The sequence below is a fragment of the Vipera ursinii genome (genome assembly GCF_947247035.1).
Source record: "Vipera ursinii genome assembly, chromosome: 5".
Taxonomy (NCBI): Eukaryota; Metazoa; Chordata; class Lepidosauria; order Squamata; family Viperidae; genus Vipera; species Vipera ursinii.
In genome coordinates, this window is record NC_139518.1 from 25,896,757 (window position 1) to 25,916,141 (window position 19,385).

At 37.6% G+C, this 19,385-nt stretch overlaps 1 protein-coding gene across 1 annotated transcript; it reads right to left on the reverse strand.

Annotated features, from left to right (window-relative positions):
- Positions 1 to 1,201: 1,201 nt before the first annotated feature.
- On the reverse strand, positions 1,202 to 19,088 carry SELENOT (selenoprotein T). Its single transcript, XM_083364321.1, has 6 exons — positions 18,830 to 19,088; positions 9,811 to 9,921; positions 9,292 to 9,418; positions 6,325 to 6,412; positions 5,804 to 5,956; positions 1,202 to 5,391 (listed from the first exon to the last, which is right to left on the reverse strand). The coding sequence occupies exons 1-5, from the start codon at positions 18,964 to 18,966 to the stop codon at positions 5,832 to 5,834; spliced, it is 588 nt and encodes a 195-aa protein (XP_083220447.1). The 5' UTR covers positions 18,967 to 19,088; the 3' UTR covers positions 1,202 to 5,391; positions 5,804 to 5,831.
- Positions 19,089 to 19,385: the final 297 nt, after the last annotated feature.

Genomic DNA, 19,385 nt, shown 5'->3' on the forward strand with positions numbered 1-19,385 from the left:
CCATTAAGTTCACAATTATTGCAGGTTCAGATTTTATGTTAGCCATTTTGAGATAGATATCACCAATCTTTTCACTAATGGCCACCAAAAGAGATGCAGTAATAGGTTTGCAAACACTATTTAAAAGGAGTCTGTACTTTCGGGTTGTTTCAAAGCAATTAACACAGCTTTTATACCTTGAAGCTTTTATTTGTTTTTATGAGTAACTAATTACAACAGCTTTTCACAATCAATGCTTACTACATGTGCTATATCAGATCTTTACCTCTGGTCAGAAAACTCTAACATTTGGGTTGGTGGGTGGGGGTGATAGGAGCTATAGTCCACATATCTGAAAATCACTAGGTTGGTGAAGTCTGCACCTTCTTGCAGAATTTTCAGCAGGAGATGGTTTTCAAGAATATATTTCTGTATTTATTTCCTACAGGTGAAACTGAAGAATGTGATGCCTTCCTCTAATACGCCAATCATGTACTTTAGAAATATCCTAACAAAATCTAAATGATTTATATACTATTAAAACTCACATATTTATAACCTTTAACTGGGGAAAATTGTCCATCACAGAAGCACTTTTAGAACCTAGGTACCTCAAAAGGGCTAAATTACAGGATGTGTACAAAATCTGAAACCATGACTTTCATGGGATTAAAATTTGGCAAATTTGTTGTTTCAGTGCTGCTGTGCTGCCACCTGGAGGTTCAGTAGACCAGTTGCACCCTAGCCCTCTTGAGGGCTAGTTAGATCAATTCTTCCTTTGGCCACTGGAGATCAGGCAGAACAGTCCTGCCATATGTAGCCCTCCAGATACTGGGTAGACCAATCCCATCATCAACTGCTGGAGAGTCAAACTGGCAGGAAGTGGAAAGGCACTCCCACTCCCAGAGTCTCTGACCTTGGTCGTTCTGTTTCTCTGTTTAGATAAGGAAATATCTCTGAAACAATGAACCAACAGGTCATGAGTTGTATGGTATTATTTAAAATTTATAGCAATTTTATGAAAATATGGTGTGGAAACAAATCTTACATTCGGAATGTCAAATTTTTAATACAATTAAGATCACCCAAATTAACATTTTTATTCCAAAGTCACACACACTGTATCAGTGCATGTAAATTTGGAGTACTTTCAGATTTTTTCAATGAGATTAAAACCTCCCCACAATAAATGTACATAAAACTGAAATCAATGGGCTTAAGCTGTAGTGAAAGACTTAGGTTTTATTGAAGTCCAACAGTTTTAATATATAGTAAAATATAAAGCTGATTATATAAAAAAGCAGAAATACTATTTTGATTGGCTATAGTGAAGTTAAGCTTTATATATTTATTTCTTCCCTGAGATTTAACAATGATGTACATACATAGAATTTGAAAAAATGAGAAGTTTAAATTTGGAACAAGAGAAAAAGGTGTATTTTGAATGGAATTAATTATAAGAGTGGGAATATTACAGAAACCTAAACACATTGCTATATATCCTATGATTAAACCAGTAATTTTCATAGCAGCAACAAAATATATTTGAGGATGCAGAGAAATATCTGTTATTAGCTCAGCAATAATCGTGGCGCACTAATTTTAAAAAATGCACCCAGTATATATGAACATATCACATAAACATGTGCAGTATATATGCCAAGCAATATTTAATCCTGATTTTCAAATAAGACAAAAACTCTGAATGTATTTCAACCTAAGTCTTTCTCACAGATAAAGAATTCACAGTAAGCATCACATATACCAAACAAAATCAAAAGGACTATAGTCCACAGACCATAATAAATTTACATCATAACTGAATTGAATTAAGTAGACTTTTAAAAAAATCTTAGTATACTGTATCATTGGGAATACCTGATTTTTGTAATGAGTTGAATCAATATACCCATTAAAATTTGTTTGTATTATTTCTTTATATATTTCAAAATATTTTTAATTAGTTCTTGGTTGTTTGGATTTTTTTGTTTTTGGTTGAGGAAGAATCTCAATTGTTCTGCAATTTTACTGTCCCCCATTCAAAAACCTACTATATACTGTAAACATATGGAAAAATAACTGCAAATGATTAAGCACATGTTTTCATTAATGTTTGCTGTACCGTCACTCAATGTTTTAAACTTCAGAAATTTATTTTTGAAAACATAATTCTTTAACAATCAAGGGTAATATTTGTAGCTCAGGGTTGAAATGAGGGGTCATTGATGCTCTCTGAGCTTGATTGTTTTCTTGCAGACGTTCATTACCCAAACTGGCAACATCAGTGCTAGCATGATAGCAATGAAATGTCTGCAAGAAACCAATCAAGCGCTGAGAGCACCAAATATCACTCATAATTCTTCAACAATTTTGAAAAATTATAAAACAGCTTTTCAAAAGGAATTTTGTAATAATAATAGAGTAAAAAATAGTATATGTAAAGCTTGTGTAATTATGTAAGGTCAAAATTAATAGATACAACACTAGAGGCAGTCCTCAACTTACAACCACTCATTTAGTGACCATTCGAAGTTACAACACTGACAAAAGTTGTTGTTAGCCGCCCTGAGTCCTTCGGGAGATAAGACGGCATATAAGTCCCAAAAATAAATAAATAAATAAATAAAAGTGACTTATGATTGTTTTTCACGCTTATGACCATTGAAGCATCCCTGTGGCCATATGATCAAAATTCAGATGTTGGCAATTGACTTATATTTACGATGGTTGCAGTGTTCCAGGGTCATGTGATCACCACCCTTTTCAATCTTGTAAGCAAAGTTACTGGGAAGCCAAATTCACTTAACTGTATGTAACTGCAGTGATTTACTTAATAATTGTGGCAAGAAAGGTAATAATTCACTTAACTGTCTTGCTTATTTCAATTGTGGTCATAAGTTGAGGACTATCTGTAACTGATGCTTATCAAAGTAGGGCTACTGCAAAATGTCCATTCTATTATTAAAAATCTAGGAGCCCATCATATCAATGCTTTTGCTTTGGAGACACCAGTGTGCAATATTCTTTTGCAGGGAAAGCTGGAAATGGCAGTAATATTTATTTTCTACCCCAAACTAATTTTGTCACACATGAGATCTAGATGTTCCCTAACGCAAATTGATATTTGGGTGGAGGGGAAGTAGAAACCTGTTTTCTCCAGAAGATGCCTCTGAACAATGTTAAATAATAAGACCACATTATATCACACTTGAACAGGATGTAAGCCTATAAAAGGCAACCTTGAAAAATTTCAGCAGCAACATAAAATCTTAAAAATTGGCAGCTTAAGATTCCCAGACTTTGAGCGAGCGTGGTTATATTTTCATGTTCAGTATGTTATATGTTTGTTATTCATCATCTTGTTTATTGTTGATTGTATATTTGTAATTTTGTTTTTAAGTTGTTAGTTGCCCAGAGTCATCTGGAGTCAGATGGCATATAATTCAAATAAAATAATAATAATATTGAAATTATTGCATTGCCACTATGGAACTCTTCATCACCATCAACTTTTAAACTGAAAGTTCATTTAATTAAGATTATAGGCTAACCATAAGAGTAATAATTAACAAATAGCAAGTTGAGTTCTCTGGGACTTCCAAATAAGACAGTATAATAATAATTAACTTATTTGCCAGAAATCACACCAGACAATTTGAAATAGGAATCTAGATGTTGTTTGCTATCTACGAAGAGTTATGTTGGTCAGATGTGGTTGAAAGGCCAAGAAAGTCCCAAAATACACAATGGCAAACCATTTCAGTATGGTTGAGGGGGAAAAATATCATTGATGTTGAATTAAGCTCAACTCAAGGAAGATTTGATTTTGTATATTTACATTTTAAATGATTATTACTAGGACTTTAAAGAGCCTGAAATTAGCATATTTTTATTTCTTCCTTTATTATCCTATTAAACAAAGAATTCTGGAAGATCCAAATTTTAGATGTTAAGTTGGCCTTAGAAAGATACTAACATAGATTGTACTATTTTTTTTCTTTTTGTGCTTTTGTAGAAGAATTTCAGTGTAACAAAACTAGTCTTTAAACATCTACAAACAAGAAGAGCTCAAAAGAACATTAAACCCATATAAGAAGCTATGCAAATTCACAACTTAACAAGTCAAATTAATCATAAGTCCATGTATGATTATCTGCTTTCTAAATCTGAAACAGTTTATATACATGGAGGACATTATAGATGGAAAGTACAACCCTTTTTTATATATTTTTAACCTTGTTATTGCAAATGTATTTGATCAGTTACTCAAAGGATAACATGGGAACCAACAGAGGCTGCAGGACACATGAAAGAATTGTGGCTGGAGGCGGAATACATTTCATTGAAAATAAACTTACTCAATGAAAGCCTTTTCTTCAATGAAATAAAATTAAATATTCACATAGTTTAAAAATATTTTTTGTTCTTCAGTATCTGGTCTAAAAATATTATCCTTTAAGAAAGTGGGATTGCCTTTTGGATTTATGTGACAATTTTTAGTAATGCCAAATATTATATAAGGGAGATTTGAAACATCCATAATGTATATGAAATTGCTTTTGCTTCTTTCTTCAATATATTATTCAGACAAGTTTATGAAGCGATTTAAGCTGATTTACTCACAGTAAATGAAATTTCTTTATTTAAATTAGTTCATATTTATGACAGCATAAAAGCCAACTACTTGATCGTACAATTTGGGCCAGGAAACAGACTTTAAATTGTTGAGAGAATCTGAACATCACTTGGTCTTCTGAAGTCATGACGAAGGTAGTTACTCTGCATATAATTTGTTTATATAATTTAGTTTTACAATGCACCATTCACTCAGCAATATACTCTGAAAATATACAAAACTTACATAACCAATTTAGTATTGTTCGGCAGCCATCAATTATCCAAACCAGTTTAAAAGACAGTCAGTACTTCTGAAGATTGATTTTAAACTACAAATATTCTATAAAGGCCACATAAAGAAAATCAGATTTTTTTCCCCAGGGAAAATATTACAATATTAACTAATTTTGCCACCCTAATAGACATGAATATAAAGAGTTAGAACAAGACCACTGGTTGCATTTAATCCACACTAAATTTAACAGGTCTGAAATGCAACTTAGTCTGGATCTAATCAAAAGCAAAAACTTGTAATCAAGTAATACCTGTATTTTTTTCTCTAAAACTGAACTGGCTAAATTACTTTTTTTTAAAAAACTATACAGTATTATTGCACTCCTTGAATGTGCAGTTCTTGGACACATACCAGCACTGAAAGAGATCTTGCATTAATATTTTCAGAAGGTACAACATGAAGACAAGTAGATCATCCAGTCTGTACCAACAGCTTTCTGTCTTCAGTACAGACCTTCATTTATTTCATTCATGTTGCCTTTGGAAAGTATCACTTAATGTCTGAAAGCAGAATAAATCGAAACAGAACAAGTTACAAGATACCCTCATAACGTAAGTTCAAAGAAAAACATCCCAGATATCTTCTACACATATTGTTGACAAAGATATTCAATAAAAATGATTAAAAATATTCCCCAAAAGTAGGCTGTCTCGATAAGCAGACTCTACTTTAGTGCCCTCCCCCCACCTTTTGGGCACCAGAGAGCAGTTCCACGGAGGGCGGTTTTTCTGCAGACCGGGGGCATGAATTCACACATTGTCTGGATCTCACACACATAGAGACTGGTTCCTGGTGGGCCGCGGACCATTGCCAGTCCACAGCCTGGGGGTTAGGGATCCCTCCTCTACTTCATTGCTTAAATATCCTAGGTACAGAATATGGTCAGAAAAGAAAGATCTTTAAAAAACTTACAAGAAGTTTTCAGTACTGATGAATGGGGCTATGATCTATGATGTGGCATTTGCTCCATATGCACATTGAGTTTCATTTCGTTATCAAGGATTTGAACAAGTTGCTGCATGGAAGGAAGATGCCCAGACTCCAGCTTAGACCACACTGGGACATCTAAAAAGCATAGGGAAAAAGGTTAAATATATAAGGTGCAGGAACAGCTTTTATAGCTACCTACATTCAAAATACTTATGCAAAACCTATGGATACAAGCTTTTGAAATTAAAAAAAGATGATATTCTGGTTCCTTCTAAAGTTATCTTATCTAGTTTTGTGAAAGTTTACAGCTCAGATCCAAAGAGTGTTTTTATCTTTAGAAACCCTATGTCTGATCTTGGGTATCAAATGTAGTTTATATATTCATAAAATTCTTAACAAATAAAGTGCTTTTAAATCAAGTTTGACTCCAATCTGTGTCTTATATGGATGCATAAAGTTCATTTTATGCTTAATGGAAGATAAAAAAATTATTGAAAACTTACCATTTAAAGTTATTTCAAATGCACCTGTTGACATACACTGGTTCTCAATCATGTTGCTCAGGAAGAAAACCATCATACAAGCATATACCTAAAATGAGCATTTATCATAGTTATTACATCACACAATATATTTAAGAATTGTGTAACATATTTGTGATTTCTCTCAATTAAGTTGATAGCAACATCTGCTATGCATACTTTATTATTCTTTATTTAAGAGGTTTTATTGATTTGCTATTTTTATATTACAAAAACATTTATATTTAGGAAAAAATATACTGATGAATAAAACTGGCAACATCAAATTTTTAACAGAAAAAAAAATTGAGAAGTACAATATATAAATACAATGTGTGTGTGTGTGTGTCTAACAAAAGCTCCTTAAAGGCAACTTATAGTTTCACATTTAATCTACCTATTAATATTCTGCTTCAACCCTAATAATACTCTTTTCTTTGTATTAACATTTTGAGTATTTGATATTATTCATCAACGATGAGATGATATAAATTGTACCAAGATGACTAGGAAAAAATTTTTAGTCAAACATTATAAGAGCACTTTAAAAATACAATTTCCTCCAAGTAAGTATATAGCTAAGGTCAAGTTATTATACTTCAACCCATTTTTCATTGAGTTACTTATTTTAAAATGTTTCACAACTTCTAATTTTGAAGACGTTAAATAGAATTTTAAACATTCTCATATCAACTAGATAGTGCTGTTTTTGTTGTTACTATTATTTAAATTTATTAGCCATCAAACTCCAATGGACTCTCCAAACTACTTGTCTCAATCAAAAGAAAAATTTATTATTTGTGGCATTTAAAAGGGCCAAATATTATCATGCCTGCGTGAGAGCCAATATGCTGTGATAGACCAGAGGCCAGAAGTGTATCCCTGCCTTAGGCACAAAGTCAGCTGGGTGGCATTGGGTCAGTCAGTGACACTCACAGCCCTAGGAAGAAAACAATGGCAAGCCACTTCCAAAAAATATTACCAAGAAATTCAGGCAGTCCCAAGGGTCAAGAGTCAAGACTAACACAAAGGCATACTGGATGTATGCATACCTATACATACATACATACATACATACATACATACAGTCATGGCCGAAATTGTTGGCACCCCAGAAATTTTTTCAGAAAATCAAGTATTTCTCACAGAAAAGTATTGCAGGAACACATGTTTTGCTATACACAGGTTTATTCCCTTTGTGTGTATTGGAACACAACAAAAAAGGGAGGAAAAAAAAGCAAATTGGACATAATGTCAAACAAAACTCCAAAAATGGGCCGGACAAAATTATTGGCACCCTTTCAAAATTGTGGGTAAACAAGATTGTTTCAAGCATGTGATGCTCCTTTAAACTCACCTGGGGCAAGTAACAGGTATGGGCAATATAAAAATCACACCTGAAAGCAGATAAAAAGGAGAGAAGTTCACTTAGTCTTTGCATTGTGTGTCTGTGTGTGCCACACTAAGCATGGACAACAGAAAGAGGAGAAGAGAACTGTCTGAGGACTTGAGAACCAAAATTGTGGACAAATATCAACAATCTCAAGGTTACAAGTCCATCTCCAGAGATCTAGATTTGCCTTTGTCCACAGTGCACAACATTATCAAGAAGTTTGCAACCCATGGCACTGTAGCGAATCTCCCTGGTCGTGGACAGAAGAGAAAAATTGAGGAAAGGTTGCAACGCAGGATAGTCCGGATGGTGGATAAGCAGCCCCAAACAAGTTCCAAAGGAATGCAAGCTGTCCTGCAGGCTCAGGGAGCATCAGTGTCAGCGCAAAGTATCCGTCGACATTTAAATGAAATGAAACGCTATGGCAGGAGACCCAGGAGGACCCCACTGCTGACACAGAGACATAAAAAAGCAAGATTACAGTTTGCCAAAATGTACTCGAGTAAGCCAAAATCCTTCTGGGAAAATGTCTTGTGGACAGATGAGACCAAGATAGAGCTTTTTGGTAAAGCACATCATTCTACTGTTTACCGAAAATGAAATGAGGCCTACAAAGAAAAGAACACAGTACCTACAGTGAAATATGGTGGAGGTTCAATGATGTTTTGGGGTTGTTTTGCTGCCTCTGGCACTGGGTGCCTTGAATGTGTGCAAGGCATCATGAAATCTGAGGATTACCAAAGGATTTTGGGTCGTACTGTAGAGCCCAGTGTCAGAAAGCTGGGTTTGCGTCCAAGATCTTGGGTCTTCCAGCAGGCCAATGACCCCAAAGATACGTCAAAAAGCACCCAAAAATGGATGGCAAGAAAGCGCTGGAGAGTTCTGAAGTGGCCAGCAATGAGTCCAGATCTGAATCCCATTGAACACCTGTGGAGAGAACTTAAAATTGCTGTTGGGGAAAGGTGCCCTTCCAATAAGAGAGACTTGGAGCAGTTTGCAAAGGAAGAGTGGTCCAAAATTCCGGGTGAGAAGTGTAAGAAGCTTATTGATGGTTATAGGAAGCGACTGATTTCAGTTATTTTTTCCAAAGGGTGTGCAACCAAATATTAAGTTAAGGGTGCCAATAATTTTGTCCGGCCCATTTTTGGAGTTTTGTTTGACATTATGTCCAATTTGCTTTTTTTCCTCCCTTTTTTGGTTGTGTTCCAATACATACAAAGGGAATAAACCTGTGTATAGCAAAACATGTGTTCCTGCAATACTTTTCTGTGAGAAATACTTGATTTTCTGGAAAAATTTCTGGGGTGCCAACAATTTCGGCCATGACTGTACATACACAAATCTTACAGCCAAAAAAATCTCTTTAAAAGCTAATAATTTTTTTCATCCCTAAATGAGATGTTTTAGTTGTATACAATGCTTGTAATGTTTTTAAAGTACCTTCCATTTACAATATTATGAGTAAGAGGATGCTCATATAATATGGTTCAATTAAGTAAACATAAAATCTGCTTCTAGTACAATTAAAAAAATAAAATGCTATTAAGAAATAGTACCTTATTTTCTTGTCCCCACTGCCAGACACTTGGAGTTTGCATGCCAAATAAAGCAAAAGGATCCTTGCCAACAATAATGAAGCCTATTAGCACTAGTTTGAAGACTGACAAGAAAGACGCTATATGTCTGGTAGAAAAAAAAGTTAGGTTAATTATCAAAGGAGGATAAAACTAAATTTAACAATCTAAAGAAACAAAAGTTATGCCATGCCAATGTGAACACCAGTGGATTTTGCTTTTCCATGTATTTGAAAAGCTGCACATAAACTTTAAAGTGCATTAACAATAGCTGAATATTATTCTTAAAAAATGAGAGTTCTTGGTGGTCTCTGAACTTAGCTATTTGCTTACAGATATTTCGTTACTTTTCAGACTGTTACATTATTATTATATACAATAATTAAAATTGTCAGAATGCAATCAAATATTGCTTTTGAGATTTTGTAACATTACAAAACTTGGTATCTCCAATCCATTCAGGTAAAGTATTTAGTATATTTTAACTCAGAGCTAACTTACCTATATATAGGTTGGGGAAGATAGTTTTCCCCTTCAATGCGGATGTCTGGGTACCGCTGGCTAATAACCCGCATGTACTCTTCAAACACCCGCCTGTATCCTCAGGAAACACTGCATAGAAGTATTTTATCACAATTAATACTGGTACGATTGAGCATTTCATACATACCCCCCCCACACACACACACAGCCCTCCCTCCATCTCACTCTGATAAATTCAATGGTTTGGAAAAAGCTCCTCCCCTAGAACTCAGATAATTAGAAATACTGGCAGTAGCCACCTGAGAAAAAACAAGAACCAATACAAACAAAAAAGGGTTTTAGTAGTTAATAGTTGCTGGAAGACCTCACTATAATACCAGTGATTTTGTATAGAAAAATGCTTAAGTGTTTTCTTCAGTATTTACTAAAATATCTATTATCAATATACCTTAGTAAAAGTAATTTCTAATACAAGTAGTCCTCAACTTATCAGTCATCTACCATGTTTCCCTGAAAATAAGACCTGGACATATACATATACATATACATATACACACACATATATTTATTTATTTATTTTAATTCCATTTATATCCCGCCCTTCTCCGAAGACTCAGGGCGGCTTACAAGCTTAGCAGTAGCCTTCATTCTATGTATATGCCTGCTTATTAGGGCTTTCACACACACCCCAAGCGGCATCATTACAAAGTCAGCTTATTGCCCCCAACAATCTGGGTCCTCATTTTACCTACCTCGGAAGGATGGAAGGCTGAGTCAACCTTGAGCCTGGTGGGATGCGAACCTGCACTAATTGCAGGCAGCTGGTGTTACTTAAGGAGGCATTAGCCCACTGCTCCACCAAGGCTCTTATATATAGGCACCAAAAGATGCATTAGAGTTTATTTTTGGAGAAACACGGTATCAGGATGATCAACCCCCACAGTGCACACACAAGAGGCGGCAAGTGCCCGGGGGCTGGCAGCAGCAGCCACAGCCCACCAGCCCCTTGGCGCAACACAGGTAAGTCTGAGCACGGAGGCAGAGGCAGGGGAGGCAGGCGATCCTGAAGCACTGCGTGGCCACATGCCCCAAGAAATGGTGGGATGGACTGGGCAGCGGGATCACCTGCCTCCCCGCGTGCCTCTGCCTCCGCCTGCTGCCAGTGCTGCCACACAAGCCTCACGCAAGCCAGGAGGCCACACAGTGCATCCAGGTCGCCTGCCTCTCCCAACCTCTGCCTCTGCGCTCAGGCTTACTTGTGCTGTGCGGGCTGCAGCTGCTGCCGGACACATCAGCCCACATGCCCACCCCCTGGGCTTATTTTTGAGCGAGAGCTTATATTAGGCCACTCCCTAAAACGTCAGGCTAGGGCTTATTATTTGGATGAGTCTTATTTTCAGGAAAACACGGTAGCAACCATTCAAAGTTATAACAGACTCCAATTCAAAGTTCCAACAGCTGGACTAGCCCCTGCAATCATGTCCCTGCACTCTGGGTGCTCAGCAACCAATCTGCATTTATGGCCATTTGCAGCATACCTTGCTCACATGGCTTCATTGCCCGGGTCTATGAAGCCCTACAGCACCTTATAGAACTAATACCAAAAAATGATGTCCTTATCATCATGGGGGATTGGAATGCTAAAGTAGGAAGCCAAAAGATAACCAGAATAACAGGCAAGTTTGGCCTTGGAGTACAAAATGAAGCAGGGCACAGGCTGATAGAATTTTGTCAAGAGAATACGATGGTCATAGCAAACACTCTTTTCCAACAACCCAAGAGACGGCTCTACACATGGACATTACCAGACGGTCAACACAGAAATCAGATTGACTATGTGCTCTGCAGCCAAAGATGGAAAAGCTCTATACAGTCAGTAAAAACAAGACCAGGAGCTGACTGTGGCTCAGACCATGAGCTTCTCGTTGCAAAGTTTAGGCTTAAACTGAAGAAAGTAGGGAAAAGCACTAGGCCACTCAGGTATGAATTAAATCATATCCCTGTTGAATATACAGTAGAGGTGACAAATAGATTTAAAGAATTAGATCTGATAGACAGAGTGCCTGAAGAACTATGGACGGAGGTTCGCAACATTGTACAAGAGGTAGCAACTAAAACCATCCCAAAGAAAAAGAAATGCAAGAAAGAAAAATGGCTGTCTGAGGAAGCTTGGCAAATAGCTGAGGGAAGGAGGGAAGCGAAAAGGCAAGGGAGAAAAAGATACGCCCAATTGAATGCAGAATTCCAGAGAATAGCTAGAAGAGATAAGAATGCCTTCTTAAATGAACAGTGCAAAGAAATAGAAGAAAACAATAGAATAGGGTGGACTAGAGATCTTTTCAAGAAAATTGGAGAGATGAAGGGAATGTTTAATGCAAAAATGGGCACGATAAAGGACCAAAATGGCAGGGACCTAACAGAGGCAAAAGAGATTAAGAAGAGGTGGCAAAATTACACAGAAGAACTATACAAGAATGAGCTTCACGTCCCTGATAATCCCGATGAGGTGGTCACTGGCCAGACATCCTAGAATGTGAAGTGAAGTGGGCCTTAGAAAAGCTGAGCAACAACAAAGCTAGTGGAGGTGACAGTATTCCAGCTGAGCTATTCAAAATCTTAAAAGACGATGCAGTAAAAGTGCTACACTCAATTTGCCAGCAAATTTGGAAAACTCAACAGTGGCCACAGGATTGGAAAAGATCAGTTTACATTACAATTCCAAAGAAAGGCAGTGCCAAAGAATGTTCAAACTACGGCACCATTGCACTCATTTCTCATGCTAGTAAAGTTATGCTTAAAATCCTACAAGCTAGACTCCAGCAGTATGTGAATGGAGAACTACCAGAAGTACAGGCAGGATTTTGAAGAGGCAGAGGAACTAGAGATCAAATTGTCAACATACACTGGATCATGGAGAAAGCTAGGGAGTTCCAGAAAAACATCTACTTCTGCTTCATTGACTATGCTAAAGGCTTTGATTGTGTGGATCACAAGAAACTGTGGCAAGTTCTTAAAGAGATGGGAGTACCAGACCATCTTATTTGTCTCTTGAGAAACCTATATGTGGGTCAAGAAGCAACAGTGAGAACTGGACACGGAACCATTGATTGGTTCAAAATTGGGAAAAGAGTCCGGCAAGGCTGTATACTGTCGCCCTGCCTATTTAACGTATATGCAGAGCACATCATGAGAAAGGCAGGGCTAGATGAATCAAAAGTTGGAATTAAGATTGCCGGGAGAAATATCAACAACCTAAGATATGCAGATGATACCGCTCTAATGGCAGAAAGTGAAGAAGAACTAAAGAGCCTCTTGCTGTGGGTGAAGAAGGAGAGTGCAAATCTTGGGTTGAAACTTAACATTAAGAAAACTAAGATCATGGCATCCGGCCCTCTCAATTCCTGGCAAATAGATGGGGAAGAAATGGAGGTAGTGACAGATTTTATTTTCCTGGGCTCCAAGATCACTGCAGATGGAGACTGTAGCCAAGAAATTAAAAGATGCTTGCTCCTGGAGAGGAAAGCCATGGCAAATCTACACAGCACACTAAAAAGCAGAGACATCATCCTGTCAACAAAAGTGCGTATAGTCAAGGCTATGGTCTTCCCAGTTGCAATGTATGGCTGTGAAAGTTGGACCATAAGAAAGGCTGAGCGCCAAAGAATTGAGGCCTTTGAACTATGGTGCTGGAGAAGACTCCTGCAAGTCCCTTGGACTGCAAGGCGATCAAACCGGTCAGTCCTAGAGGGGATCAACCCTGACTGCTCTTTAGAAGGCCAGATCCTAAAGTTGAAACTCAAATACTTTGGCCACCTAATGAGAAGGAAGGACTCACTGGAGAAGAGCCTAATGCTGGGAAAGATTGAGGGCAAGAGAAGAAGGGAACGACAGAGAATGAGGTGGCTGGATGGAGTCACTGAAGCAGTAGGTGTAAGCTTAAACGGACTCCAGAAGATGGTAGAGGACAGGAAGGCATGGAGGAACGTTGTCCATGGGGTGGCGATGGGTCGGACACGACTTTGCAGCTAACAACAACAACTGCTCACATGACATTTTTGGAAGAAATCAGCATTTACTTCCAATTTCCATAAAAAATACTGCTAGTTAGTTTACTTAACCATCACATTCACATAACAGCTGCCACAACAAAGATCATAAAAACAGATGTGGTCGCATGGTGACCCACGTAATAACTACTATGACTTACAGGTTCAATTGCAGGTTCAATTACAGTCATCACTCAAGAACTATATATAGATGATCAGTTTGACAAGGTTGACCATTCTTTTCCCCACATAGAGAAAAATAACAACTGCTTCCATCTAAGCACCTTTTTAAAATTATAACTCAATATTAAACAATATGAATAGAACCATTTTAATCCTAGATGTAATTGCTAAACAAATGTTTCCTAAGATGGACATTTTTGTAGTGTTACCGACTTTCATAGCTCTTTAAAGTGATCATTCTGTCTGAGAAATTCTAAGAGTGAAAGTCCACACATTATTAGATCTCTAGAAAAGCATGCTTTTTCTAAGCAAGCAAGCACTTTTTTTAAAAAAAAAAAGACTCTAAATGTTTTCATTTGAGTCATTAAACTGACTATATTGTAGGAATTTTTAAAATATATTCCTCTTAAACATTTTAAAAAGAAAAGTTGCAAAGAATGTACAGTAGGGTGAAAATTATCTAATCTAATCTAACTACAAGATCTGGTTATAAGAGTGAACTAAACCAAAATATGAATATAAAATATTTTACAGGTCAGAATTGTACTACAATGTGGAAATAGATGAACAAATATAAATGGGAAACATTGATAGGCTTTTAAATTGGCCACATAATTCTATTTCCTGATTTAAAAGATTATTAAAGCTGCTGACTGTGTTGCATAGATTCTCATTCTAATTGGATCTTCCAAAGTATTATCAATCTAAATGACCAGAGCTAACCTTCCAGGAGTGCAAACCAAGTTCTTTTACACTCAGCTTGATTGCACAATCAAGCTCAATTAGCTTTTCTCCTGCTAAAATGATTTCTCACATTTTAGGGGATTTCTCCATTTAACTTCTACTCTTCCCTTTAATGTACATCTGGAGTCTAATGTCTTGAAATTTACGTTTCTTTCCACATGACCTTTATGAAGCCAGAAAACCTTTCTCATTATTTGATATAGATTTATACTGAAATTGTAGAAATGTTTCCCTTGATTATATTCTATTGGAAAATGACTAATTCTGATATTATATGGTTTTATTGTGATATTAAATGTTTACACTGTATTTTTATTTAACATATTGCATGTAGATACAAACTATATAAAACTTTCACTAACTCTTAATTCCACCCAGTATGCTTTGACCTTTAAAATATTAGCAAAAATGAATAGAATAGAATATAGCAGCAATTAAACAAGATTACATTTTTTTCTGCAATAACATTTGGAACATAAAATTATTACTTTGTTGCTTCTATATTTTTTCACATTACAATTTGTTACAAAGCATTTCAGTAACCAGTTTGTATATTATGTTTGAATGTACAATAATCCTGTAGTATCCTGATGAGAAACAATAGGAAAAATCAGAAATAACAACAGCTTTAGTAGTAAACCAGTCTGTTTGATCCAATAATTAGCATAAAACAAAAAATCCATTTGTTATATTCATCTGCTCAAATGATTCCTTCTGAAAGTTTTAATCATACACATACAGGGATATTGTGATCATGCAGCCAGGTTCAAGAACTAGGTAGATACCGTCATTTCAAACAGTGTTCTGGAAGCCATATTTGAGTTCAAAAAGAAATTTTAGTTAATTATGTTTAGTATTGGAGTATTGTGCTTCTATTTCTTTGTTTTTCATTTGATTCCTTGCCAAATACCATACTGAGTTTCATAATATTGAAAGGCGGTTTTCTGCTTTATAATTGCTCTCATGGAGATTAACTTTTTTCAACAAATACATTTTAATAAAATTAATTTTAACCAGAATGCAGAAACTTTAGTGTTGTGAAAACCTAATTTACACTACTGCCCCTGAGCTTAATGACTGAGGAATTGCATATAACATTATATAAATATTTATAAACTTTATTAAATGGTTGTCTTAAAAATAAAAACTTTAAGACTAATGTGAAATTGTTTTTTTTAATTATCTCCTGTTTTCCGACTTTAATCCCTATGTGTTCTCTTATGCTGATGCAACATTGGTTCATCAGAGACATAACAATGCTTGTTTAAAAATAGTAAGAAATAGGCACAAATATTCTTAATTATGAAAGCTTCATAGGACAAACAGTATTTACAATGAAAAAAGAAGATAAATAATTAAGGCTAAAAAACACAAGATATTTAGGGCAGAACAAAAGCTGAAATATCCTGAAATTTAAAAATCACAATTACCTTTAATTAATCAAATTTAAGTGGAGATCTAGCTTGTTTAGTTTCACACTTGTAATTCATAATATTGAAATCTCATTTCCAAAAGTATACACACGTTGTCAGAACTTGAAATTTAAAAGATAAGCTATCCGTCCATGTTCAACTTTAACAATGATAAAAATTGTGCTATTTTAGAAATATTTTGCTAAAACCCATTGCTAAAAAATTGAATGTTCATAGAATAGGGCCAAGGAACATTTAATTCAGCAATATCTAGAGAATTATATCTCCAACACCCATCACAATTGGCTCTCCTGGCTCAGGGTTTTCAAAGCTGTAGTTTAGCAAATCTAGGCAGCTTCTGGTATCCAATTCCAGGAAAAACACTACATATAAATGAAATGAAATGGAATGGAATTAAATTTTAAGTATGTTTACTGACAAGAGGTCTCAGTCAGCTTCTTAGAATAATTCAATTGCTGTGTCAATTGTATGCATACAAACTCAGAAGTAAGCTCCAAGAGTCTGCACTGCCTACAGCTGGGGTGTCCAACTCACAATGTCACATGATGTGTCGTGACATATCGTGACTTTTTTGTCATTGTCAACAATGAGGTGGGCGCGGTTTTGCTGACGCATCCAGCCCACGGGACAGCAGTTTGACACCCCTGGCCTACAGGTTTAGTTTTACAGTTAGTGCAAAAGTTGTTCCCTTAATAAACAACCAATCTTATGACAGATATAAGGGTAAAAACTGATTTGAATAACCTGTATTTTATTGCTTCACTCCTAATAGTCTGTTCCTTTATACTGATTTAGTTACTGAGCAAGGATTAATGTAACTTGTCCTATTTTGTCCTACCTACAAACCTTTCTACTATCCCAAGTTAACTGCTTTTTTCACTGTAAACAAACACATTACCAAATCAAAGACAGCCCGTCTTTTTCTCTGCAATTTCTAAATTCTTACATTCTCCGATCCCCACTGGAATCAAAGAAATCCACTCAGTATGTAATCACACTGCAGGCCTTTCTGCACTACCAAGTTATATTAGTCATCTACCTTCAAGCTAGATGAAAATTATGCTGGCATAATTTTGATATCCCACTGCCAAATCCTATCCTGCTCTATTGCCAGTGCCCGGAGTAACCTCCAACAAAAGGGGTAACAAAATTTAACAACCTGACAGCTTATATACACCTTGAAGATGTCCTTGGGACAGTATCAGAGTAAGTGGGAAATACTATTTTAACGTAAAATTGTCATTATGTGTGCTAAGGAAAAGACGGTGAGCAATACAGTATAAAACAAACAAGTTTTAAGGAACAAAGTCTATACTAATGAATACCTTCCAGCTCTACATGTTACAGGTAATCCTCAATTTACGACAATTGAGCCCCAAATGTATGTTCCTAAGCAAGACGGTTGAGTTTTTGCCCCAATTTATGACCTTTCTTTCCACAGTTTTAAGTGAATCGCTGTGGTTAAGTTTACTAACACGGTTGTTAAGTGAAATGACTTTGCTTGTCAGAAGGGCGCAAAAAGGAGATCACAGGACCTCGGGACACTGCAACCATTAGCAGTGGGCTAACGCCTCCTTAAGTAACACCAGCTGCCTGCAATTAGTGCAGGTTCGAGTCCCACCAGGCTCAAGGTTGACTCAGCCTTCCATCCTTCCGAGGTAGGTAAAATGAGGACCCAGATTGTTGGGGGCAATTAAGCTGACTTAATTTACAAAATAATGCCGCTTGGGGGGGTGGTGAAAGCCCTAATAAGCAGGCATATACATAGAATGAAGGCTACTGCTAAGCTTGTAAGCCGCCCTGAGTCTTCAGAGAAGGGCGGGATATAAATGGAATTTAAAAAAAAATACATTCCAGTTGTCAAGTCGCTGAAGTTTGATCACGTGACCACTGGGATTTGCTTTGCCAATAATTGGGGGGGGGGGAGAGAGAGAAAGGCAAAGGTTCTAGTACTTCCTAACCCAGGGGTAGGCAACCTCGGCTCTTTTATGACTCATGGACTTCAACTCCCAGAATTCCTGAGCCAGCATAGCTGGCTCAGGAATTCTGGGAGTTGAAGTCCATGAGTCATAAAAGAGCCGAGGTTGCCTACCCCTGTCCTAACCAGTACCGTATTTTCCTAGCCTCACAGCTGCCTGCCTCTCCACTCTATCCTGCCTACTCAGACTTATCTCCTTGCCGCTATTCTTAATATCAGCTGCAACCCAACACCGAAACCAGCAAGCCCCAGCCGGTTTCCCAGAAAAGAGCCCAACCTGCAGAGCCATCCAGAGCTTTGCATGCCGGTCATCGCCACCATCTCTCCGCCTCCTTTTCCCCGCAGCCTGCAGCGCTTCAGGATCGGCCCCCCCACCATACTATCTACCCCGATTCCCCCCACCCACCCACCCACCCACCCACCCGGCACTTCCACTGGGGTTGGTTCCAGTCGTGACATTTCTTACCGCTTCCACACCGGCCCCGCCCGCCCGCCCGCCCTCTGCCCCACCATCCTCCGCCGCTTCCTTCAACTCCAGATAGCACCGAAAATGGAAGAGGCGGCGCCGACCGGCCGGCCTTCGGGACAGCGCTGAACGTGGCTCCGCTTCAGGGTCGGGAAGCAGCGGGCAACGCAACAGGCCGCGCACTCACCAGATCTGGAACTTGAGCAACGGCCCCGTGGCGTAGGCCATGCGTAGTTTCTTCCCAGGCGGCAGACCGCCCGGTTGAGCCCCAGCGCCGCTCAACCCTACCGCCACCAGCAACAGCAGCGCCAGGGTCGGCTTCATCTTGCTCCCGCTGCCCTCTGGACCCAGAACGCCCCCGCCCCCTGCGCCCGGCTGGGGAAAACTTCCGCCGCCCGCTCGGCCGAAAGCGGTCAGGTCACGCGAGCCGGCGTCGGAATGCGCCTGCGCCAGACTGTACCTATCGCGAGCCCAAGGGGAAAGGCTGCTCCAACCGCCGGCGCCGTCCTCTCCCCCCCCCACCTCCACCACTTAGGAGCGGGGAATGAATAACCAGGCGCTAGTAGTACCCGTTAGGGATGGTTGTGGGAGCAACTCGCCTTCGCCTGAGGGCCGTTTATTTATTTTTTATATTATATTATATTATTATTATATTATATTATATTATATTATATTATATTATATTATATTATATTATATTATATTATATTATATTATATTATATTATATTATATTATATTATA